Consider the following 23,961-nt stretch of genomic DNA (forward strand, 5'->3'; position numbering starts at 1 on the left):
AGCTCTCTCTTCCTGGCATGCGGATGGCCACCTTCTCACTTTGTCTTCATATGTGGAGAGAGGGAGCTCTGATATCTTTTTCTTTTCTTACGAGGGCACGGACCCCATCATGGGGCTTCACTTTGGTGGCCTGATCTAAAACGAATCACCTCCCAAAGGTTCCATCTCCTAATATCATCACACTGGGGGTTAGGGCTTCAACATCTAAATTTGTGGGGGAGAACCCAGACATTCAGTCAATAACCACCACTAATATTTGTGTGACCCCAGACAACTTACTGGGCTTCTCTGGCCCTCGCCTGCCCTTCTGAATGTAAAATGGGGGTGATATTTCAGTAGCTACCACAGGGGTGCTCTGGGGATTCAGTGGGACAAGGCACATGCACAGCTCAGCATGGTGCCAGGCAAATGCTTAGCAATGGTGAACAGCTCTCCCCTGGATGCGGGGCCCTTTTGTTCTCCACCCATTAAAAGCCGTGGGCCAACATTAAAAACCATGAATCTTGGTCTATGCCCCTCCCCCTAGAAGCACTAGATGATTTCAACCAACATTTGAGTATCTACTATGCGGCAGACATGGACAGTGTGCTAAAAGAGGAAATGGCAGTATTTGGGTAATTAAGGGGCTCATCTGCAGGGAAAAATGATCATTTGCTGGAGGGGGGGCTTCAGGTTGTTAGAGAACACGGGTGGGAATGAGGGGTGTTCAGGAGCCTGGAGCAGCATCTGCTTCCCTGCCCAGGGCGTGCTCTCGCCTGCTGGGGCCGCCCGTTCTGCCTGCCATCGTTGCCAGAGGCTGAGAGGACATAAGGAAAAGAACAAATACAAAGGATGAAAAGGGAAAATGGACTGAATCAATGAGATACAGAATTGAGTTAAAAATTTATGAGAATAGCCCTGGCCAGGTGGCTCAGTTGGTTGGAGTGTCACCGCCTACACAAAAAGGTTGCGTGTTTGACTCCCAGTCAGGGCACATACCTGGGGTTGCAAGTTCAGTCCCCAGCTGGGGCATGTGCAGAAGGCGACTGACGGATGGCTCTCTGCCCCATCTCCCTCTCTCTCTCTCTTATTCTCTCCCCTCCCGCTTTCCTATCTCTATAAAATCAATAAACATACCCTTGGGTGAGGATTAAAAAAGTTATGAGAATAAAGGGAGAAATAGGGAATAAAGTATTATAAAAAAGCAATAAGAATAACTAAAAATGAGAGAGGATGAAGTTTAGGACCCACATAAAATGTAAATAAAAAACTTTAAAAATTCAAACTGAGAGTAAAATAATATGACAAAAAGGGATATTTAATGATAAAAATGGTAATAATATAAGAATGAAAAATACAGAAAAAATATATGATCAAATAGAAAAATATAAAAAGAATATGAATTAGGAAAAGACATGAAAACAACATAAAATTGAAATCAATAGCATCAAAGTGAAAAGGAATGTTAGTGAAAACATGAAAGTAAGGGCAAAGGGATAAAATAAATGCAAAATCCTGAAAAAAGTTAAAGTTAAAATAAAAGTTACATAGATAATGAAAAAAAAGACAAAAAACAGAAAACCTAAAAAATTAAAACTAGAAAATAAGAAATGGAGTAAGTTTTGAAAAGAGAATGGTTTAGAGACATATAGATTAGATGTGGTAAGATAAGGTATGACTATTAAGTTAAAATTATTCATTATAAAAAGGAAATAATAAATAATGGTGAAAAATAGAAAAAAGCAAGTAGTTGGTGGAGTTTTAATGGTGTCTCCTACTGAACGTCCCTTTTATCTCAGGGCTAATTAAGAAAAGGCCACCCCCCCAGCAAACACAGCTGGGCTCTGAGGCAGGCAGGTACATCACATGACGCCATTCATGCTCACAAGCCATGACAAGTGTATGGGACTCGGAACGTAATTCTGATTTTCTGGATTCTGGATAAGGGGAAGTTACTGCAGTCACCTGGTGTGGTTTGCAGCAGGGCGTAGGGGCACAGAGAGGCTTAGAGCAGAAGGCCCCATGCTCTAAGGCCCCATGCTCTATTGTATATATTATATACAATAATATATATCAATATATATTATATTGATATGATATAATATAATATATTGTATAATATAATATAATATAATATAATATATTGATATATATTATTGTATGTTCTGACTAAGAAGCTCCAGAGCTTAGGACCAGGGACCAGAGCGGGGAGCCACGGCATCTAGGCCTGGCCCAAAGGTCATCGTCATTCTCTGGGTGGTCTTCATGTTGGGACTCTCCAGGTTTTGCTCTTGGCAAAATGATCTTTAAGTCTGCTTATCCCTGGAGAGGAAACAGAACAGCTAATTTTCTTCCCATGGGTATTATCAGACTGTTCATGGCACAGCATGGACATGGGAACGTGAAAGGTGGGCCTGTTTCCCTCACTGATTACATCACTTCCTCCCCAGGATATTTATTAAGCACCAGTGATGTACTTGTACTTGGCCAAGGGTGGAACGATACCTGAAGAAGAGTGAGCCACAGTCTATGCCATTTGAGAACTTGAAACTTCCCACATAGTAGTTAACTATTTTCAAATAATTATCATAGCATTTAAAACAGGACAATTAAAGTCAATACAGTATAAACAGAGTGCCTGCAAGATGACTAATATTATGTTGGAACTACTGCCCACCTTAAAGGAACTTCCTGGATAGGAAGAGAAATCCAACAATATAAAATAACAGTATGGTACAAATTATAGATGTTCATGCCAGGTTGAGGATTTTTGCCTTTATCTAGGAATGCATTAAAGAACTGAATAGACATTAGCGGTAGTGGAACAGAGGAAGGAAGGCAGGAAAGGAAAAGTGGATGCATGGGCGGATGAAGCATGCCTGACCTGGAGAAGCCAGGAGGCAGGATCTAGGTTGGAAGAGTGTGAGGAATGGACAAAACAAAGCGAACAGAAAATGTGAAGTTGTTTATGCACAGCCATCCCTTTGCAAAGGATTGATTGATTGCTACCCAATTCCTTTCAACACTCTATGCTCCTGGGACGGTAGACGGCTTATGCCAGGGGCGTGAGTTGCCTGGAACAACGATGATAAAGTCCACTTGGCTTTAACCCTCTGCATTCTGCAGCAAGGAGGAGAGATTAGGGAGGAGGCAGGGAGAAGAGTCTGGGGAGAGCGCAGAAGCCTGGGTATTACTTAGGAAATTAAAAGAGACTTTCTCACTGTGGGAGGAGGTGGGAAAGAGGCAGCAAGGGAGGGAGAGGCTGTGGGTGAACGACAGTGACCACCAGGCAAGTCTGCTTCAGGTAACGAATGCTCCTCCTTTGCTTCTCATAGAGAAGACCCCAGGATGGCAAGGGAAAGAAGGAGGAGGGGGAGGAGTCAGACACAGACGAGAAATGCACAATTTGTCTGTCTATGCTGGAAGATGGAGAAGATGTGAGGTAGGAGGTCTCTTGGATTCCCTCTCCTTTCCCTCATGGGTACTGGTGATCACATGGGTTTGCTTGTGTGTGTGTGTGTGTGTGTGTGTGTGTACCCGTGTGTGCCAAGTGTGTCATAGTGTGCTTCCTGGTTGTTCTAGGAAGGGGGGGTGTGGAACATTCTGGATGTGGGTGCCTACGGGTGTGGACTCATAGAAACTAAGTTTAAGAGAGCAGCCTCCTATTCAGCCTGGCTTTGTTTCAGGCCCAACTGAAAGGGCCTCCCGGAGAAGGAGGACTTCGGAGCCCTCCTTCCTGTCATGACTTCCCGGCCCAGCTGCAGACTCACTTCCATGGCAGAGTGCCCCCAGCAGTCCTGGGTGTGAGTCTTCTGGTCCCTTGAGTAGCCGGTCCCCCTCAGCTCCTGGCGCAGCCCCGGGCCCCTTCCCCTCTGCCTGTCCTCTGACTCGCCCCCTCTCTTCTAGGCGCCTACCGTGTATGCATCTCTTTCACCAACTGTGCGTGGACCAGTGGCTCGCCATGAGCAAGAAATGCCCCATCTGCCGGGTGGACATTGAGACACAACTGGGAGCCGACAGCTGAGGGAGGAATTAGCCAGTGGACGCCCCATTTTCCTTCACCAGGTCCCCCCACGGCCATAGCCCTTGCAGCCAAACTTTGCCTTCTGAGCCATTTGACGTAGAGGAAAAGCCTGCAAGCACATTCTGTGGAAAGAGGAGTTGGTGGTATCAGTGTCTGAGGGAAAGGAGGGGTCGGGGAGGACCCACCCATCCGGAATGGTGACTGTCCCCATCTGCCTCGCTGCGCGGGAGGGAGGGAGCTGGCCGTGCCGGAGCAAGGGTGGGAAGTGGGGGGCCCATGCTGCTGAGAATCCAGACGTGATCCCGAAGGTCCTAGCTCTTAGACCGGCCCCTCAATCCTGTCCTTTGAAGGATTGTATATATATACCTCTCGACCACGTAGAAACCATGTAGGGGTCTCTAGCTATTTCTGTGGATGGCAGCCGGAGCATGTTAGCTTAAGAAAAATGTTGTGTGTGGTGCTCTAGTCATCTTGTGGTGGTCATGTCGCTATTACCGAATTCGCACCAAATATTTCTCATTGAGTTTCTTGTTTTGGTGCCTGACTGAACCAACCAACGACAGCCCAGATCTTCCCGTCTTTATGAGAGGAGAGGGAAAAGGAATCAAAAGTGAGAGGAAAAAAAAAAGCCAAATCCTGTTTACGATGAAAAAAGGATGATTTTTTTCACCCAGGTTGGGAGGCGGGAGGGGGGGTCTTTGTTTCGTTTTCTGTTTTGGTTTTTCCCTTTGCTTTCATTTTTCTCATGTTTACAATGCACGGAGTGTGGTAGGGGGCATCTGGGAGAGGCAAGGACTGGAGAAGGAGCAGGAGGGGTCTTAGATAGGCTTCCAAGGGGCCCAGCCAGGCTTGGGAAGGTGGAGTTTGAGTAGGTAAGAGAATTCTGTCTCGAAGGAGGGATTGCTAGTTCCAGGGCCCGTTTACTTAGCTCCAGCCACCCCCTCAGTTCCACACTGAACCAGGGAGGGGCCAGCCTTCAACTAAAGTTGCCACCAGGTTCCTTAGAGCCAAGATGCGCCTGCTCACGCCAACTCCTTCTTTTGGGCTGTGCTCATGCCCTGTCACAAAGAGGCAATTTGGCTACTGCCTTCCTATGCAAAAAATGAACCAGATGGTAAGGATATGTAGCATAGGTATGAATACTTGGTCTTGGCCAAGGTGCTCTCAGCTAGCACCCTCGGGCTGAGGTCAAATACTGTGGGCCCTGAGGAGGACCTTGAGCTTCCTTTGGGATGGCTCAAATCCTGATGGAGTCCTTGGAGAAGGCCCTGGCCCTGGGACCCTGCTGGCTGGGTTTGGGAGGCACTGTGTCCCTGGCCTCTGGCCCTTTCTCTGACTCTTTGATAACTTTGGGCAAATCCCTTTCATTCTCTGTGCCTCAGTTTCCCTCTCCTTAGAGCGAGCAGAAATGACAGTGCATCCCCATTTCCACTTCCTCTACCTCACCTAGATATTGTGAGGATTACTACTACCTGCCCAAGATGCTCACGCTCTCTCCTGGGGACCTCCTTGGGTTAGGGGTGGGGGTGGTAGGAGAGACAGACCTGGGAGTTCCAGGTGACAGCACACAGTATGTCTTTCTGCACCACCCCCCAGTTTCTCCAAACCTCAACGGGGGCCGAGAGATGACAGGACAGAGGAGTGGAGATGGGAAAATCTACCACATTCCACCAAGCCACCAGTCCCAACCCCACTTTCTTTATCTGTTGGCGGAAAACACCAGCTCAGCTGGAATCTGCTCTCTTCCTTTACCCCTCTCGTCCTCCTGTCCCTCATTTGCACTGCCCTCAAAGCCTCTCCCCCACCCCCGACCCCAGTCTCAATGCCCATATATTGGTAAGAGAAGACTTGGGGGGGGTGCAGAATATTTATTACATATATGAAGAAATTCCATAGGTTGAGGAAATTGGAGTGTGCATTGCTGCTACAAAGGGTAAAACCATGACCAATGGGTAAAAATGACTGGGAGGCAGATTTGGGCTTGAGGGAGAACCTTCTAGCACAACTAAGCTATCAGGTAGCTGCCCTGAACAGCTGCAAGCGGAATGTGGAGGGGGCTTCTGGAGGGAGGGTTACCCAAGGATCTTACTCAGAGTAAGGCGACCCTTACCGGGTGTGTGCCAGGGCAGGTGCTGGGACAGAGGATGGTGAAGAAGACAGTGTTCTGCCTCGAGGAGTGTACGGTGTAGCTGAGGAGGTCACACACAAAGAATAGCGCAAAAATGGTGAATCATCTGCTTAATGGCAATGAGCATGACACTGTCCCCTTCAGTGATGCCAACAGTGTCTCTAGGGCTAAAGGCTAGAGACCACACCAGTGTGAAAAGGATTTACTTCTGAGTCAGGATTTGGGGGAAAGCTAGTGACTAGTTGTCCTGGGAAGGTGGGGATTCTCCCTGCCCTGCTTTGACCCCCAGGTAGCCGGGGCGGTCCAGGGAAGGTCACTCCCCTCTTAGTCAGGGGCTCTTGTTCCTCTAAGGCTGGTTTGGAAGGCTGGCAGGTAGAGGGAGTCGGTGGGGAGGCCAGACGGGCGAGAGCTGGTGTCCTGTGTCCTGGCCTTGGCTTTTCACAGACAGAGTGGGTAGTGCTAGAACGCTGCCTTCTTCTCTCTGGGCCTCAGTTTCCTCAGCTGCACCATGAGGAGGCTGTACTGCATGCTTGCTAAATTTTCTTCCCACACTCACATTCTTCAATCTTCCCTGACGTCAACACGTCATTCAAGTCATTAGAGCTGTGTGCCAGCCGCACTGTTGACGTGACTTGCTGGGGCCCCATCGCCTGCTTTCAGGCTGAGTGTGGGGCGTGGTCTTCTCCTCCTCCCAATTATCTGCAGGCTCCCCGAGCGCCCCAGCCTAACGGTAGGCACTGCCTGGACTGGGTGGGGACCACCTGGAGGGAAGAGGTCAGCTGCTGGCTTTGGGGTAGATTCTAAAGCCCTTACCCTCTCCCCATCTCTTTGGGGCCCTCTTACCCGGCACAGGAGGTGATGTGGACAAAGGCACCTCCCTGCTCCCTCGCGACCCCTCCCCCATTGTTGGGGAGCCGGGGAAGAGTGGAGAAGAGGCAGGCTCAGGCCTCAGCATCTCACACCCACCACCACCGCCAGGAGGGGAAAACCCCAGCGCTCCCCTTTCTGCTCAACACCAGGGACTCAGACCCTTTCTTGACTGAGACGCATGAGTGCCTTCTGGGGCGAGAGCTGCCCCAGGATCAGGTTGGGCCTCCTAGCCGCAGCACAGTCCTGGCCGCAGTGGGTCCACCGAGGATGCCAGTCGCTGAAACCAACGCCGCAAGCCCAGCCTGCTCAGGCAGAGGGCGGGGCCACGGGGCTCCGCCACAGGGCTCCTCCACGCGGCCCCGGGACCCTCCCGTGCCCTGTCGCCCTTGCCCACCACCTGTGGCAAGACTCGAGCTCCTGTTCTGCTAATGTTCCTGGCCTCCGTGCAAGTATTCTTAACTCTTTACGCCTAATGAACAAGCACAGTTTTTTCAATGGTGAAAAAAAGCACCAGATTTTTCTTTTTTTCTGAAGAAATCCCCCAAGCCCCCTCCCCCCGCCAGCCGGCGGGACACACACTCCCCGCGTGGGGCTGTAGCAACGTCGTCTGTCAGGTCCCCCCTCGTGTTTCATCACCTGCGCGCGCGTAGAGCAAATGCTAGAGCGATTTCAGCTGATAGAAAAACAAAAATGAAAAAAAAAATCACAAAAAACATGGCACGTTGCTAGTTTACAGGGTTTTGTGAGTTTAAATGCCTTATATTTAACAATCATAATTTATGACTAACTTGTAGATATCGTGGGTTCTTATTTAATTATTTTTATAGTTGTTTTGCATTTTTAATTATAATTTATTTATTTAGAAAGGATACTAATTTTTTTTATTACTCCTATTACCTCATTTTGGCGTTGTTTCTGGGAGTGGAATGCTTTGCATGCATTGGTACGATGACAAACAACTGCGAATACAAAAAAATTAAATAAAATTCCGCGAACTTTATTTCGTCCAAACTATCAGGGTGTGTGATTGCAAGCTGTCCTCCTGTGGTGCTGGCCTCTTTGGATACATTCCATACGAAATGCAAACCTTTGATTCTGTATGCTGTGATCTAGTGAAAAACTCCAATATAGTGACTGTATTTAGCACATATATAAATATGATTTGCACTCGTCAGCAGACTGGGGTAATCCTTTCACTTGCTACCCTTCCCCCTCCCCCTCCCCCACCATTTACCTGCTTTTCCTCCTTCCCTCCCCCTTCCCACAACCTTGGCCCACTCTGTATCGTCCTCTGAGGAAAGTCTGGGGGCACTGGGGGTCACTCTCTTCACCTGGGCTCCAAATCTCTCTGGTTCCAGAATGCTCCCTTCAGACATGACCAGCAGGAGCATCTAAAAGCCAAAAAAGCCTGATTTATTAGAATGAACCCTGGACTAGAGGTCAGGAGGCTCAGGTTTTCAGACCAGCTCTGTTGCAAACTTCCCTGTGACCTTGAGCAAGTCACTTGGCCTCCTCGTGTCCCAGTTTTCTGGGCTGGGGGAGAGAGGTGAGCTGAAGGGCCTTTAGGGTCCCTCAGACTCAGAGAGACTATGACACAGGTCTGGTGTGCTATCTCACCCTCTCAGAAGAGAAGAGAGAAAGGAGGGAAGGAAGGAAGGAGAGGAGAGGGAGAGAGTGGACTGAGGATTCACCCAGTGGATTCGCTCAAAGGAGACATGGGAGGGTTTCTGTCCTTTTATAGGCAACATCCTGGTGGGGGGGTGGGGACACAGGGAGGGAGGACGGGTGGATTCATCCTTTGACATGGGACATGTCCGTTCACAAGGTTTGATGGGCATTTGGAGAGTGAGCTAAAGTCCATGTCTTGCTAGGTATGGGGATGGAGTGAGCCCCAAACCATGGTGTTTGCATTGGTGCCCCATCCTGCCATCTCCTGGAGACTGTGTTGTTGAGGCATCACCCGTGACAGCAGATTGGGACACATGTGTTAGACTCCTGGTTTCTCCTTCTCTGTCTGTCACAGCTCCAGAGGGCTGTGGGCGGGGCCGCTGCTGTGGAGGATAGGGATGGGGATGGGGGCTTCCCGCTCACTGCCCTGAGGAAGGGTGTGAGGGAGGGGTTTGGGGAGGTAGTGGCTTCAAAGCCTCCTGCAGCTGTGAGCTCAGATGCCTTTGAGCCAATGGGAGAGAGGAAGTCTACACCCTTGGCAGAAGCCTCTGGGTGGGCTCGGACTCTGGCCGGGAGAGGGAGGGTCACTCCCGTGCTCTCTGCATGCCTGCCTCTTTCCCCCTTGCCTCCTTCTCTTCCTTTCCAGCCCATCTTTTCCTGTTGCCTCTTGACACCACTGCCTTCACCTGGTGGAGAAGTCCACCCTCCACATGAGGCCCCCTGGGATGGTGCTGATGGGGGAGGATGTGGATGCCCAATTTGCCATACTGCCTGTCCAGGCTTGTAGAAGTGGCTGGGCCGGGCATGGTCCCTAAGTCCCAATTTTGCTCCAGCCGGACTATGGGTCTCGTTCCCTGGGCTTCCTGCCTGCTACCTGCCTGGCTTCGCTTCCTGCCTCCGCCCTGGAGCCTTGTTCTCCTGCTTTCCTTGGAGATGGCCTGTGGAGTTGCCCAGCAGGCCACCCGGCCACCACACTGCTGGGCCTAGCAGACACCGCCCTCTTGGCAAGGCCCCTGGACAGACATGCCTTATGCTGCTCTGCAGGGTCAGAGTGGGAAGGGGCCCCTTGCCCTAGCTGGCCTGTGCCTCCACCCCTCCTCACCCCAGCCATCCCCGCCCCCATTCCCACCCCTGGCCTTGGCTGCAGCTCATTTCTCTGCTGTGGAGCCAGCGCACTCGGCCCTCAAGGGGGTAATTTGGTTGCCCCTGGTAAGTGAAAGGATTATCCTCGGTGTTGATTGTCCTTTTTTGTAATCCTCCTGCTGTTCTGTTCTGTTGTGCTGTGCAACATTTTGCTACATAGACTATTTTATAGCAGAAAGCTAGAAGAATATTTATTATGAATATTAAAGCAATAGTGCATCAATGAAAAGGCGGAGACATTAGGAATTGTGTAAATGCTTAGATTCACTTTTGGTGGATTTTTTGTACTTTATTTATAACTAATAAAAATGAACTGCATTGCTAACTACACCTCACTTGTGCAGGGTGCTTGTTTGTGCGCACACCCAGGGTGCATCTGAGAAAGGCACATCCGAGAAAGCCCCGCCCAGACCTGTCTGCATCCAGGATTGGAGGCGATGGGGGTGACCCTTCCGCACTCATTCTCCTCAGCCTCCCTCCCTGTCACTCACCGGCTTCCCTTCCCCTCCTCCCCCACCACGGCCCTTCTCCTTCCACCTCTACCTCCTCCTCCTTCTCCAGTCTCATGCATTATTTTCTTTAACCTCTTTATCTCTCAAGGAATCTGTTCTGCGCCGTGAACCCAACATCTAGTTTAACCTGTTTCCTAAGCTTCAGTTTATGGTTCTTAAAGGGGAAAGTTCCCATTTTTGATCAATTTTCAAAAGTGACCTCTTGGGTTTTCAACTGGAGGACCCCTCAGTGTCCCTGCAGGCTAGACAGAACGTGATTTTTAACAGTCGGCATGAGTTTCGTAGCCCTTTGTGGAGCCTAACTCAGACATTCAGCATCGTCACAGCCGTGGGCTGCATGCGGCCCAGGATGGCTAGGAGCGCAGCCCAATGCAAAATCGTAAATTTATGTAAAACATTATGAGATGTTTTTCTGTGATTACATGTCACAGTGTATTTAATGTGAGGCCCAAGACAACGTTTCCTCCAGTGTGGCCCAGAGACGCCAAAAGGCTGGACACCCCTGGTCTCGAGTCTGTTCTCAGCATGTGGGTCAGTGGACTGAAAGATGGCTTTCTTTCCTAAACTGCAAACAGAGCCCATATTTGTGAACTTTTCTGAGCGCAGTTTCAGGGTTACAGAAACACGGGCAGAAAGCACAGAGTTCCAAGGTACTCCCTCACCACGACCACTCCGTCCCTGCCGTTACCCACATCTTGCCCAGGTGCGGTACATCGCTAGGACTGATGAGCCGCTGTCCATTCATTCTTATTAACTAAAGTCCATAGTTACTAGGTCAATGGATATTTGAATCCCTAGTGTTTGTTCAAATGCAATGACCGCAACAGCTGTCTGCTGCTTTCCTTGTATTTCCGTCTCTGCCTTTTGGTCCACGAATTGGGGCTGGTTGGTCCCGGCCCCGCCACCAACCAGCATATGGATGTGCAAAGCCACCACCTTCCCTGGGTTTCTAGCTGTGATAATACGGACTCGGCTCCTTCCGGTTCCTACATTCCACGCCTTTTTTAATAAATGCCATCCCCTCTATTATCCTTGTCTGTTTAATCTCTGTCTACACCATGGAAGTTCCACTACGAGGAGAGGCCTGAGCTATTCTAGGGACAGGGGAAATGCATCTCTCTTCAGAGTGGATTTTGCCCTCCCCGCGGCACAGGCAAATGCAGCCTTCCTAGTCTCTCCTCCCTTCCCCCACCATCCTATCTCCAGCCCAGGAGGAAAGGGACTTCTCAGAAAACATCCAGGCTCATACACTGCATGCCAGTGACTCCCTGTCACCACGAAGACCCATGAAAAGCCCCAGGAGGCTAAAGAGGAACAGATTCTGTCTGCATTAGTCAGGGCTCTCCAGGAGACAGAAGCAACAGATGACAGGTAGGTAGGTAGGTAGATAGATAGTGATATCTAAATATATATTTGGGGACTTATCATGAGAAAGAATTAGCTCCAGTGTTTATGGGGGTGGAGGAGTCCCATGACCCACTGTCTGCAAGCTGAAGGCCCAGGAAAGCGGGTGGTATAATTTAATTGGGGTCTACAGGCCGGAGGACCAGGGGAGCGGAGGGTGTCGGTCTCCGCCCACGGGCAGGAGGACACCAACATCCTGCTCAAGCAGGCAGGCAGAAAGGGAACAAGTTCCTCCTTCCTCCACCATTTAGTTCTGTTCAGGCCTTCTGTGGGTCGGAGGGTGCCCACCCACATCGGGGAGGGTGGTCCTCTTTACTGGGTCCACCGATTCAAATGCTAGTCTTACCTGGAAACACTCTCACAGACACACCCAGAAATACACAATGTTTAATCTGGGCTTCCAGTGGCCAGACTGACGCATAAAATTAAGCAGCACACTATTCTTATCTCACCCCCGGGGCCACATTGAAACCTCTAGGCCAGAAATAGAGAACCCACCTTCCCTCCGGCCCATAATCAATACTGCCTCCCCTCCCCCACCCCCCCAATCCAGGTGGGCCCACCTTCTCCTGCAAAACTGAGGGCTGCTATAAAAAGGCACTCCTTCTCAAAGCCCATCCGTCCCAAACCCGCTTCGTTCCTTCAGGCTCCTCTTACTCCCTTTTCCCAGGCCAGGCTTCCCTTGCCTGTGCCCTGAAGTCCCCTTACCTTGTCCTCGCTCAGGGCCTTTGGGTGGCTGCCAGGGGTTGGTGCCTGCTGCCACGTTCTGCCAAGGGGCCGGGGGTAACATGGGTGCCAGTTCAGGATAGACACACCACACGGGGGTCCTTGGGAAGAGGGGCACCTGCAGTACTTCTGACCTTGTCTGGGGGGATGCCCACATAATCGGATTCATAAGGGCTATATCTGAACTGGCTGAGTTTATACTTCTATCAAAATCCTAGCAGAAAGGGGTTGTTCAGTCAGAGCTGTGGAAATAGTAACGGAAGGCTTCTGTTTAACCTACTTAAGAGCAAAGTAGTTTTTTAAGATTGTGGTGCAATCGTTTGTATGTAAATAGCTTGCGCTAATTGCAAATGAGTTGTGATCTTTTCTTTGATGTAGGCCCCCCGGGGACACGTGTTTGGAAATACTTGGTTAGCACTCACTTGAAAGCAATACGACCGCAGTTCTTTCCAGATATCCTTCCACACAGACTTGTCTCTAAATCGGGTGTGCAAAAATGAAGCCGATAGAAAACCTTGTCATTCAAGAAGCCACCCTTATAAGGAAGACCTTGCTGCCAGACAGCAGCTGGGGGAGTGGGGGGAGGCAGGGCTGGGGCTGGGGAAGGGATGAGCATCTTTGGTGAGGAGGGCAGGAATGGAAGAGACGGGTAGGAAGCAACCATTCCTTCCTTTGTTTTCATCACTCTGAGCTCTCTGGGGGAGGCTCTCTGCCTGCCTGGGTGGGAGGAGAGGTGACATTCCAGCAACACCTGCTCTTGGCCAGCCGCCCCAGCCAGCCGTGACCAGGGACTGTGTCAGCAGCAGGGGAGTTGAGGTGAGATGGGTTGAAGAGGAGCCTTCACAAGAGAAGGGCCTTGTTCACCATCACCATGGCCGGCTGTTGGGTCTCAGCCCTGGGATGCAGGGTACACGGCTGTGTGGGGGCTTAGGGTAGAAGAATACCTTCCCACCAGGGCCAGGACTAGGGCGAGGCAAGCGAGTGCGCTGAGGAGGGAGGCCTCGCTCTCAGGCGCCAGCTCTGCCGCTGCACAGCCCCAGGTTGAGTGCCTCCTTCAAGTTCACACCCCGGGCTCCTGGCTCACTTCTCTCTAACCCTAGCTTTGCTTTTGGCCCTGCCAAGAGGGTGATTCCTGAGTTAGCTACAAGGAAGAGATGAGCAGAGTCCTGACCAGGGGCGGATGGGGTGCGATTGGGAGGGGGGGCTTCCATGGGCACCTCTCATTCCTTCCTTGGTGTGGAGGGTAGCAGCCAGTGACAGCAGAATGCAGTGGGGAGTCAGCCTTTTTCTACCCCTCTTTCCAGTGACCTTGAAGTGGTTCTCTCCCATTTGCGCCCGCAGCCTGGGTGCAGAAATGAGGACTGTAGGGCCTTAAACAATGTAACTTGCCAAGAGCCCCAGTGCACCCTGGGAAAGGCAGCGCCCAGCCCTAAGAACAGGGCTGTGGAGATGGGACCTGACAGACTCTGAATTCCCCAGGACTCCAGGCCCCTGCGTGTCTCCCCCAGAGCCACCTCCACAGAGTGGGAGGGCATCAGACGGTCTAGCTGGAGCCCAGCTCTGCCTCACTGGAGCACTCAGGGAGCCAGGGGCCCTCTCGGTCCCGCGGCAAAGCAGGGAGTGTGGACAAGCATGGGGCCTCCTAGCACTCGGGATGGAGGAGCAGACAGGTGGCGAGGAGACTTCAAGCCCAGAGAACAGCCCCAGCAGGGGCACAGCAGGGGACAGTGTTCACCATAGCCCGAGGGTAGCAAGCTGGGCATGGAGCTGTGGGCAAGCTGCCCCCGAGGGAAATGGCCCAGGTCCTGGGAACTTGGGGAACCAGGTGGGAGCATCTCAGGAAGGCAGAGGGGAGGGGTGGAGGACTGAGAAAGAACCCATACAAGTGCAAATGAAGGTGTCTGAGATGAAGAGCCCAGACACCCGCCAGTCCCGAAGGAAAGACACCGGCCACGGTAGCACCCAGGGGACTCAGTTCTAAGTGTGACATTTTGGAATTTATATTGGAGCCAGACATTTAAACGACATAGTTGAGATGGGCTTTGTGACTTAAAGTGCTTGTTGGACTTTTTACGACCTAAGAGAGTCCAGAAGAGTTTTGAGGCTTGCCTAAACTTTCATCCAGGGACCGAGGAAGAACCAGACCACAGAAAAAGATACAACGAAGCTGTTTAATGACTATTGCTCCCCAGCACAACACGGCCCCCTCGAGCCCTGCTTGTTCGACATGATGGACATACTCTTCAGTGCGAGTGCTGAATTAAAACTGCGTATCAGCACACTTAGCCCTCATAGTCACCTATGAGGTAGGGACGACCATGGTCCATGTCACAGGTGAGGCAGCTGAGGCCTGAGAGGTGGGACACCACAGCCCAGCTCCCCCGCTGGTGAGAGGGGGAGGGGGCACTCTCGCCCAGGCAGGCTGCCTGCCCAGCCAGTGCTTTCAACTTTGGTGGCTCTCCAAGGGTCTCCTAGGCTTCCCGAAACCTGCCTCAGAGCTCTGAAGCCTCGCTAAGTATTTACACCTGTACAGCTAAAGGGCACAGGGCATACAGCTGGGTGGCAGAAGCCCTTCCTGGGGTGCCCTCCCACGGGCCTGATGAGTCCGACCACTCGGGACCCCACTGCAGGGAAGGCAGCAGTGGGGTGTTCAGCCCTGCTGCACTCTTGGGGTGCCCTGTCTGGTCCCTTTGCGACTGTCAGGGAGGGTGTGGGGAGGAGAGGGGTGCACAGGTACAGGAGTGTGCATTCTCCTGTTGCCTCTTCATCAAGGTCAGGAGCCCCTTGATAGCAGCTCTCGGTCCACTTGCCCACAGAGAGCCCCAGGCAAAAGGTGTAGATAACCCTGAAGTCCCCTTCTCCCCTCCCTGCTGGATGCAGCAGCAACCAGGCTGTTCCAGGCACCCTCTGCCTTCTGCTCAGGTCTCAGCTGTGTTATCACAGGCTGGGCAGCCAATGGGCTGGTGGCCATGAGTTCTCTGGGAAGTAGTGGAAAGAATCACGTGCCTTTTCACGGACTCATCAGTCCCCCTGGTACAAATGCTTCCTCCTGACATCTTCCTTTGTTTGCACTGGATTTATTAAAACTGGGAAAAGGGTGCATTTTTAGTGAGCAGAGGTCAAGATGAGTTCTTTGTGGAGTGTGGTTGGTAATAATCTAATGAACCCAGCTTTGGGGGGAGTGTTAATTAACTTTTGCTTAAAATACACCATCTCGATGGCATCTTCTTCACCACTTCGATGCCCTGGGAGAATGCCCTGTCCCCCATCTGCACCGGAAGCAAGTCTCAGCCTGGTCACTGCTGTTACTGGAAAGGAAAGTGCAAAGAGCTGTTTTCGTGCAGCCGCAGGCGACAACACAAGCTGATGGCTTCCTGTAGGTCCAGGAGACAGAGAGGGGCAGAACCCACTCGGAATCACCCAGAGTGGCCTCTGAAGGGCCGTAGAGTTCTGGTCCACAGTGCCACATGCCACCTTCTGGTCCCCAGTCCCAGCTCCAGGAGGCTTCAGGAAAAGACAGCTGGAAGCCAAGGTGCTGGGTAGGAAGGTGAGGTGGGGACACCCCAGCCCCTCAGACAGAAGGGAAGAGCTCTCTCCAGGTAAGCCCGTCTCCCCGCTTCTTGTCAAGCCACCTGCCACATTTGAAGATGGTGGCCACCCCCGTGCTGGTGTTGGTGACTTCCACCTTGTCCACCAGCCAGCCCGAGTGGTAGCCGCTGCTGTCGTGCTCCACGCGCACTTTGCGCAGTTCGCCCAGGTCCAGCGTCTCCAGGAAGAAGTGGTCGGTGTTTCCCCGCTCGAAGAGGTTTCGCATCTTCTGCTTTAGCTCCCGCTTACCCGTGTCCCCGTTGGCCCCAAAGATGGTCACAAAGACGTTGGCATCAGTGCCAGCCCCTGGCTCGTAGCCTGTCGTCACAATGACCTCGTACTTGACTGGCACCAGGCTCTGGACCTTGCTGGCAAAGGTCTCAGTCGTCTTGGTGACTTCGAATACCTTGAAGTACTTCTTCTTCCTCTTGAGGGGGATGAGGCAGTCGCAGTTAAAGAAGTACCTGGGGGTAGGGGGGGAGGAAGCTCAGTGGGCACCAGCTGAGGCTCACACCCTCTCCAGGACCCTAGCCATCCATGAATGATTCCCTCCCAGGTGACAAGATACTGGGACTGGAAATGTCTGCATAGAATGTGAGGATAAAGTCTTGTTTATCTTAACATTCACAGAGGCATCTCCATCCTTTCAGCTGGCTTTTTAAATTCTCCTTTTACTTTTCCTTTTGCATTCCATGTCTGATCCACTAGCCAATTCCAATGAGCTGCTCTTTAAAATAGACCCAAAACCCGGCTCACCTGGAAGGGTAGGCAGGGTCTCACTATCTGCCCTGCTGCCCCTTGGGCCGAGTCACCACTGTCTGCCCCTGGAATGTATCAGCCTCCCAAGTGGTCTCCCTGCTTCTTGCTCCCTACGGTCAGTTCTAGGTCAGTTCTATACAGCAGCCCAGTGACCCCGGGGCAGGGGGGAGGGGGGGGGAAGTAAACCCAAGAATGCCACGCCCCCTGCTCAGACCCTCCAATGGCTTCCCAGGTTACGTACAAGTCATCACCTTACAAAGGCCTGCAAGACCCTGCGTAGCAGTGGGGCAAAAATACAATAAATTAAGCAAAAAAGACCCTACATGACCTGAGCCTCCTCCCAGCATTTACCTTCCTGACCTGGGCTCAGCTCCTCTCCTCTAAGCTCCCACCATGGCAGCCATGCTGATCCCCTCACTCCCTCAAAGGGACTGACGAATGCTTTTGCCCAATGTTGTCTGTCACCTGCAGAGGCAGCTGAGGGATTCAGAGTGACAATCCCCGACAAAGCCAAGTGGAAGCGTGGCTATGGAATGCGAGCTCCCAAACCCCTCACACTTGGCTGAGTGGAACTGCGTGTGTGTGTGTGTGTGTGTGTACACATGCTTGTGGACCACGAAGTGCAAAGATTAAGAGAAAGTCCTCTACTGAAGAAGCCACCACAAGCAGAAGCAAGTTCACGGCCAAAAGAAATGGTCTGGGACCCAAAAGTTCCCTGCCTACCACCACCCCACCCCCACACCTCCCCAGTGTGGTCGGTGAGTGCACTGATTGCCAAGCAGGAAGTCAGAGGGCACGGCAGAAAAACACTGCACTGGGTTGGGGGCGGGGAGCGGGGCCTGGAGTCTGCTCCCGCCCTGCTGCCTGCGGACCTGAGGCCAGCCACATCCTCGCCCAGACCTGGGTTTTCCCATCAGCAACACCAGAGGTTTGGATTGAACGGCTACGGTTTCCTCCCACTCCAAATTGCTATTGTAACGGCTTTGGAAATAAACAATTCTGGCACTGACTAAAGACCCCATGAGCACAGTCCTGCCCGGTGGGAAAAAATCAAACCCATTTTACAGAAAAATCCTGGAACAGCCCCCAAAAAACAACCCCGGCTTCTGCAATCTTACTAAGTGCCAGGGCTTTGCATTCTCGCACCTTTTATTCCCACAACAGGCCTGGGTTGCAGGCCTTTCACATGAGGGGAAACCAAGGCTTGGAGAACAGATGCCACCGGACAAGGCGACGCAGAGCCGGGGCCCAGAGCCAGCTGTCCTGACCGCCAAAGAGCCAGCCATTTAAAGACACTTCACAGGACATTCTTATTCTGTTGGGAAGTTCTGTCTTCCCCCAATTTATCTTGATAAATCTGGATTGCTGTTACGAAGCACACTTTCTTAGTGGGGGATACCCTTGCATTCTTTGTTTAAATTTTTAAAAATGTATTTCTTTATGCATATGCTCACTAATATACATAATTCTCTATAAATGCACAAATCATATGATCATATGCGTGTGTTTCTAAATGCATTCCTTTTTTTCCCCTTGGCACTCACTCCTTTTCCTCCCTCACTTCAGCGTCCCACGGTCGCCTCAAGTGACCCATCACAGTAGCAGGTGGGTCTGGCCCAATTCCCCTCCAGCCCCCAACCCTGCTCAGACCCTCCCCCCACGGCAGACACACGCGGAGGTCAGCATGCCACCCCTGCGATGGCATTGTGCAATCCGCGTTTTCCCGTAACTTGCTTTTCTCACTCGACAGTCCTTCCTGGGACTTGTTCCAAGCCATCTGGTACGTATTTAATTCATTATTTTTAATGGCTGAACAATATTCCCTGGTGTAGCTATAAGAAAATGTTTCCTAATAGACATCATAAAAGATCCCCAAACTGAGGGACCTCGGGGCTTTGCGGAGTTAAGACTCTCACTGCGAAAGGACGCCTGCTGGGCTACGCCCACGGCAAACAGGCGGGGGTCATCCGCGAAAGTGAAGGCAACAGCCGAGAATCACGAGCACAAAAGCAGCTGAATATATGGAAAAATGTGCACAATGTGATCATACTTTTGTGAACGGTGTGCACATGAGGTGTCAGAAAAAGGCCAGAGAGGAGAGGGGTCCCCGCATGCTGAAGGCGGCGGCCTCTGATGGGCAGGGTTCCGGGGAGTCTTCCCTTCCCTTTATCCACTTTCTTTGTATTACTTCCATTTTATGATGATTACGGATCAGATATGCTGTTGGGACAGAACAATGAAGCTGTGTGGGATCTTAAAGAAACGCCAACCTCTCCCTACGTCCTCGCACCGAACCCCTGAGGGTGCAGAAGAGCCACGGAAAGCAGCGCCCGACGCCGCACAGCAGGCGGAGCGGGAGACGGTCGGAAGGTGAAGATCCGAGATTCCTGTGTTCACGGGCTCTAGAGATGAAATCCGTTTGCAGGTCACGGGCAGCCAAATGTTGCGTTCAGCATGGTGGTCGGGAGGGACTGCGGAGGCACACACAGGGCTAGGGAGTGTTTTTCAGGGTGTTCTAGAACAGCGACGTGTCAGGCATCAGGATGATGAAACATGCCTGCTCAGTCCCCGCGGAATGGGGGTGCTGTTCCGGGGGTGAAGGTTGCTGTCCATCAGAAACCACAGACCTGAGACCTGCACTGAGGACCTCTGAGAGCCCCAGGCTCATCCTTCCCCTGCCTCCTGCCTCTAGAGAGCATCTAGCTCGCTCCCCAGAAGGAGACACCCAGGCCCAGAGAGGCGATGGGTAATTAATTGCCTGAGGTCACACAGCTGACCCGTGACCTGGGGGTCTGGTCTCTCTGCACCCCCTTTCCTTCTGGAAGAGCGCTGCCCGGAGGACATCCCGCCTTCCCCACCTACCGAGGACAAAGTGACAAGAGGCCACACTCTTGCTGGTGAAGGAGAAGAGGCTTTCCTGGGAGTGGGGCTTCCTTCCACTGGACGAGAAGCCCCCGCATCAGCGCCGGGACTGTGGGACGGGCAGGTCATGGGCTGGGCCTTCACGTCCTCTCTTCCAGAGCTCAGAAGGTGCCGGTATGCTGAGATGTTTGGCTGTTTCTCACTCACAGCCAATATGGTCCATTTAAAGCTAACTCAACGGATGACTATTTTATTATCTAGCAGGACTTTCTTTGTTTAGTTTAGGGGTTTGCGAGGAAGGAGTATCAGCAGCCACGTTGCCTGTGGCGGAGAGGCAGTATCTGGCTGCAGAAGTTTTGACCAGACCCCAGCTTGCTGGGTGAGTCAGCGACTCTTCTCCACACTCCTTGTCCCAGCTTGCAAACCCACACCACTGTTGCTCCCAGCAGCCCTGCCCAGTGACTCCTAGGAGAACCACGAATAACACTGCGGTACAAGACGGAAGCTGCTATATGGAATTGTGTCCCCCTCAAACTCACACGCTGAAACCCTAACCCCTGATGTGATAGTATTTGGAGGTAAGGCCTTTGGAAATTAATTAGGTTTAGATGAGGTCCTGAGGGTGGGGATCCCAAGGTGAGATTAGAACCCTTAAAAACAGGAAGAGGCTCCAGAGCTCACTCGCTCTCTCTTTCTCTGCCAAGTGAGGGCGCAGCAAGCCAGGAAGAGAAGCCTCATCAGAACCCAAACCATGCTCACACCCTGGCCTCAGCCTTCCAGCCCCCAGACCACGAGGAAAAAAAATGTCTGTTGTTTGAGTCACCCAGCTGAAATACTTTGTTATGGCAGCCTGAGCTGGCTGAGACGGACGTTCAGAAGTCAGAACTCTTTCCTACCCATTCCCAAAGTGGAAGCTTGGTGAGAGGGGGCCAGTTCCAGGGACCTACAGGCCGCAGGTTGAGCATGGACAGACATTGCTCAGAGAGGCATGGCTCCTGAAGGCAGGAGCCCACAGCTGAGGGACCTGCCTGCATGGAGCAGGCCTGCCCCTGGCTTCTCTCTGGTGTGTTCATTGTGAAGGTGTGGCTGAGGGCAGGGCGAGCCCCAAAAGTGTACACACAGGGTCTTGAGGGGGCAGCAGCAGTTTTGCGGGGGTGGGGGTGTGTGCCCCAATAAGAGTTTGACCTTGGCTCTCCCTCAGGCCCCTCTCCCAGAGGCGAGCACTGCCCTCAGCTTCCCCTTTCTCCTCTCCTGGCTCCTTTGCAGCGTCTTTCCTGCCTTCCAGAGCCTCAGACTCTTTCTGGCTTCCAAAGTGGTTCCCAAATGGTTTTAATTAGTCAAACTGATGACTGCGGAATGTTACCCAGGTAACTAAGACTCTTAATCTTTCAAAAATGCCTGAGTCCCCAGGCAGACCTGGGTGGGGCAAATGCAAAGCTCCTTATCTAGGGTCCTCGGAGGCAGGTGGGCAGTGACATCACCTCACCTGTCTCTGGTCCCTACCCTGACCACACAGATGGTGGCCTTCCACTGTGCCCATGGAAGCAGCAGCCTTCAAAGCTGCATTTCTTTGTCGTTACACAGTGATGGGAAGGGAGGGAAAGGCGAGTCTCTGCTGTCTGGCACTGTCTGACTTGCTGAGCATTCTTCAAAAGCATCCGTGGAAGAAAAGGCAGGAGCATCTGAGGTCCCCTGGTCTGGTCCCCTCCCTGGGGCAGGCCCGTGGTTCTGATAGTGCTAGAACAAGTGCAGCTGCCTCTTCCCTTCCTGCCTCACAGGCTTCCTGAACAAGGTGACCTTGGCCTCAAAGGGGACACCCCCCTGCACCGTGCTGTCTTGCCCATGGTCCAACCCCGGGCCCCTGTGGGGCGCCAGGGGACGCACATACATACACATTGCCATACTCCATCTCGGTGATGGTGATGGTCTTGACGTGCCACAGCAGCTCTCTCTTGGGAATGAACCGTTCCTCCCTGGCGAGGTGGCCCACGCAGAGGGCGGCAATGTCCCCCAAGTAGACACTGTCGAACTCAAATGTATCTGTGGTTCCCCTGTAGGACATAAAGATGTGGTCAATCAGAGTTACCATGCCCACTGAAGGAAGAAAGCATTTATTGAGTACCTACTGTATTCCAGGCTCTGGTTGAAGAAACAGGGATAGAATGCCAAGCAAGAGCTGATGTCAGGCCTCCACTTCTGGGGGTTCAGACTAGTTTTGGCGGAAGACAATCACAACCATTAAAAAGCCCTGCCTGCTGCCTGGTCCCAGAACCAGTGGATGGTAACAACACATGAATTTGAGAGAAGTGTATGAAGCCCTGGGCCCTGGGCATTAGATAGAGGAGGGCGTGGGATGAGAGAAGGAGCGAAGAGTCCTCTGATGTGGACCTAACTTGGCAAAGTAGTGGGATGGGAGGTGCTGACATCTCCGGGGAGTGCTGGCGTGGCTGGAGGTTGGGCTCAGTGAGGGAAATGCAAGGAAGGGGGGTGGGGGGGTGGGCTGCAGCAGTCTGTATGTGCTGATCAAAGGAGTTCAGACTTCGTGCTGACCTAGAGGGAGTTCAGATAAAAGGTGTAGTGGGTTATGGGAAGGAGAGACTTTGTTTAAGCAAATTTGGAGGGAGTGGGGGGATGAGGTGGGCATCTGAGCAGCTTGGAGGTGGTGCTGATGCAGGGGAGGGGGTGAGATTCTCCAGGAGGCGTTTGTCCAGCAGGAGTGGTGAGTAGAGGCCCCTTTACATGAGACCCAATTTTGGTTTTCCTGTAAGGATCTTAGAGGTTCTCACTTCCTTCTTTCCTTCTGACTAGCACTTAATTCTACGCTGTCTCAAATGATTCCTTTGCATGTTTATGGGCAGGTAGGTATCTTCCTTTCCAGCTAGACTGTGAGTTCCTTGTCTGAGTGAGTCTGGAATAAAAGACATCTTCAGTGATTCTGGGTCTTGTAGCACAATAGGATCTCTCTAATTAATTAATTAATTAAGCATTGCTGTAGCTTTCCATTAACATTTTAAAGACTGAAATACATTTGACATACAACATTGTGTAAACCTAAGGCGGACAACACGTTCCTCTGGTAATACACACTATACTGCGATTGCCAGTGTAGTGATAAAAAGCATCGCAGCCATGTTACAGAATTACCCTTTCTCCGTAGCGGTTGTAGCAATTAAGTTCTAGTCTCTTATGATGGGCTCACTTTCAATGGCAGTCCCCTCCTAGCTTTCCCTTTTATCAATCTCCTGTTTCATCCCTAGCAGCTCCCATGGGGTTGGCACACAGTAGGTACTTAACAGGCACTTGCAGTCGAAGCCCATTAATATGCCTATGGCCCCCACCAGAGGGGGCTGATCCTTGGGGGGCCCTCTCTTGCCCACCCCGCCCACCCCCATTCCCCTGGGGGCACCCTTCTCCGTACTTCCTAAAGGCCCGATGTCTAGAAGAATTTTCCACGAGGAACTCTTTGGATCGGTTCTTTCTACCCTCCAGGATGAGCCAGACGTTCTCCCTGGTTTCACCTCCATTGCCTGTTTCTATGACGATCTCGTAGGCTGCGGCAGAGAAGGTGGGAGAGGTCAGAGGAGGGGAAGCAGCACCCACCATCAGGGCTGCTCCCTCCAGCCCCTGCAGCAGGTCTTAGACCAGGCCCGGGGTGTGGTTGGGGCAGGTTAAAACAGCCACAGTTGAGGTAATATAAATAGAATCTGCCCTGATTTGGGGCTGAAATGAGGTTCCTATTTTATTTATAGTAGCAGCCTCTTTGCCTGGTGAACTTGGTAGCTTCTGGGAGTGAAGCAACAGCCGCAGCTGCCTCTAGGAAGCAGGTTTCCAACAGATGCCGGGGCCTGGCTCTCAGGGATGGAGAGGCCCCGTGATGCAGAGCAAAGCAGAGCGAGATCCAATACGAAGAATAGGGAGGAGAGGAGGGGTCCGCTACAGAAAGGAACTGGAAAGCCCCAGGGGGGCAGGGCTGTAGGAGAGCCTCCACTCTCTCTATCAAGGGGTTCCCCTTCCCATTCTTGTCTCAGTTTTCAGTTGGTCAGGCTCAGCATCACAGCCTCCTCCCCTCCACTTCCCACGAACATGTCTGCATTCATTCGTCCAACTTTTGTTAAATGGGTGCCATGTGTCAGTACTGGGCTGGACTCTGGTTGACACTGGCACTCAATCTCTAGTCCCTGACACACACACTGATTACACCATAGGACAGAAAGTGGTAACCCTGCGACAAAGGTCCAAAGTACCAGGGGCCAAGAGGGAAAACCTGGCTCCTGGTTACCTCTCTCATCTAGAACTCT

The 23,961-nt window shown here is 52.0% G+C and overlaps 2 protein-coding genes across 4 annotated transcripts in view; one reads left to right on the forward strand and one right to left on the reverse strand.

The window, feature by feature from the left end:
- ARK2C (arkadia (RNF111) C-terminal like ring finger ubiquitin ligase 2C) overlaps positions 1–10,125 on the forward strand; it is a 96,809-nt gene extending 86,684 nt beyond the window's left edge. For both annotated transcript variants that reach the window (XM_037033763.1, XM_037033770.1), the window contains exons 7-8: positions 3,315–3,421; positions 3,886–10,125. In XM_037033763.1, coding sequence (XP_036889658.1) covers positions 3,315–3,421; positions 3,886–4,003 — 225 coding nt within the window. In that variant the 3' untranslated portion in view covers positions 4,004–10,125. The remainder of the gene's footprint in view (positions 1–3,314; positions 3,422–3,885) is intronic.
- A 4,496-nt stretch (positions 10,126–14,621) lies between these two features.
- Positions 14,622–23,961, reverse strand: part of LOXHD1 (lipoxygenase homology PLAT domains 1) — a 135,172-nt gene continuing 125,832 nt past the window's right edge. For both annotated transcript variants that reach the window (XM_037033791.1, XM_037033781.1), the window contains 3 exons: positions 23,082–23,214; positions 21,556–21,714; positions 14,622–16,506 (listed from right to left, as the gene is read on the reverse strand). In XM_037033791.1, coding sequence (XP_036889686.1) covers positions 16,026–16,506; positions 21,556–21,714; positions 23,082–23,214 — 773 coding nt within the window. In that variant the 3' untranslated portion in view covers positions 14,622–16,025. The remainder of the gene's footprint in view (positions 16,507–21,555; positions 21,715–23,081; positions 23,215–23,961) is intronic.

Source organism: Sturnira hondurensis, unplaced genomic scaffold (genome assembly GCF_014824575.4).
Source record: "Sturnira hondurensis isolate 20B ecotype Veracruz unplaced genomic scaffold, ASM1482457v3 Scaffold0001872, whole genome shotgun sequence".
NCBI classification, from domain to species: domain Eukaryota; kingdom Metazoa; phylum Chordata; class Mammalia; order Chiroptera; family Phyllostomidae; genus Sturnira; species Sturnira hondurensis.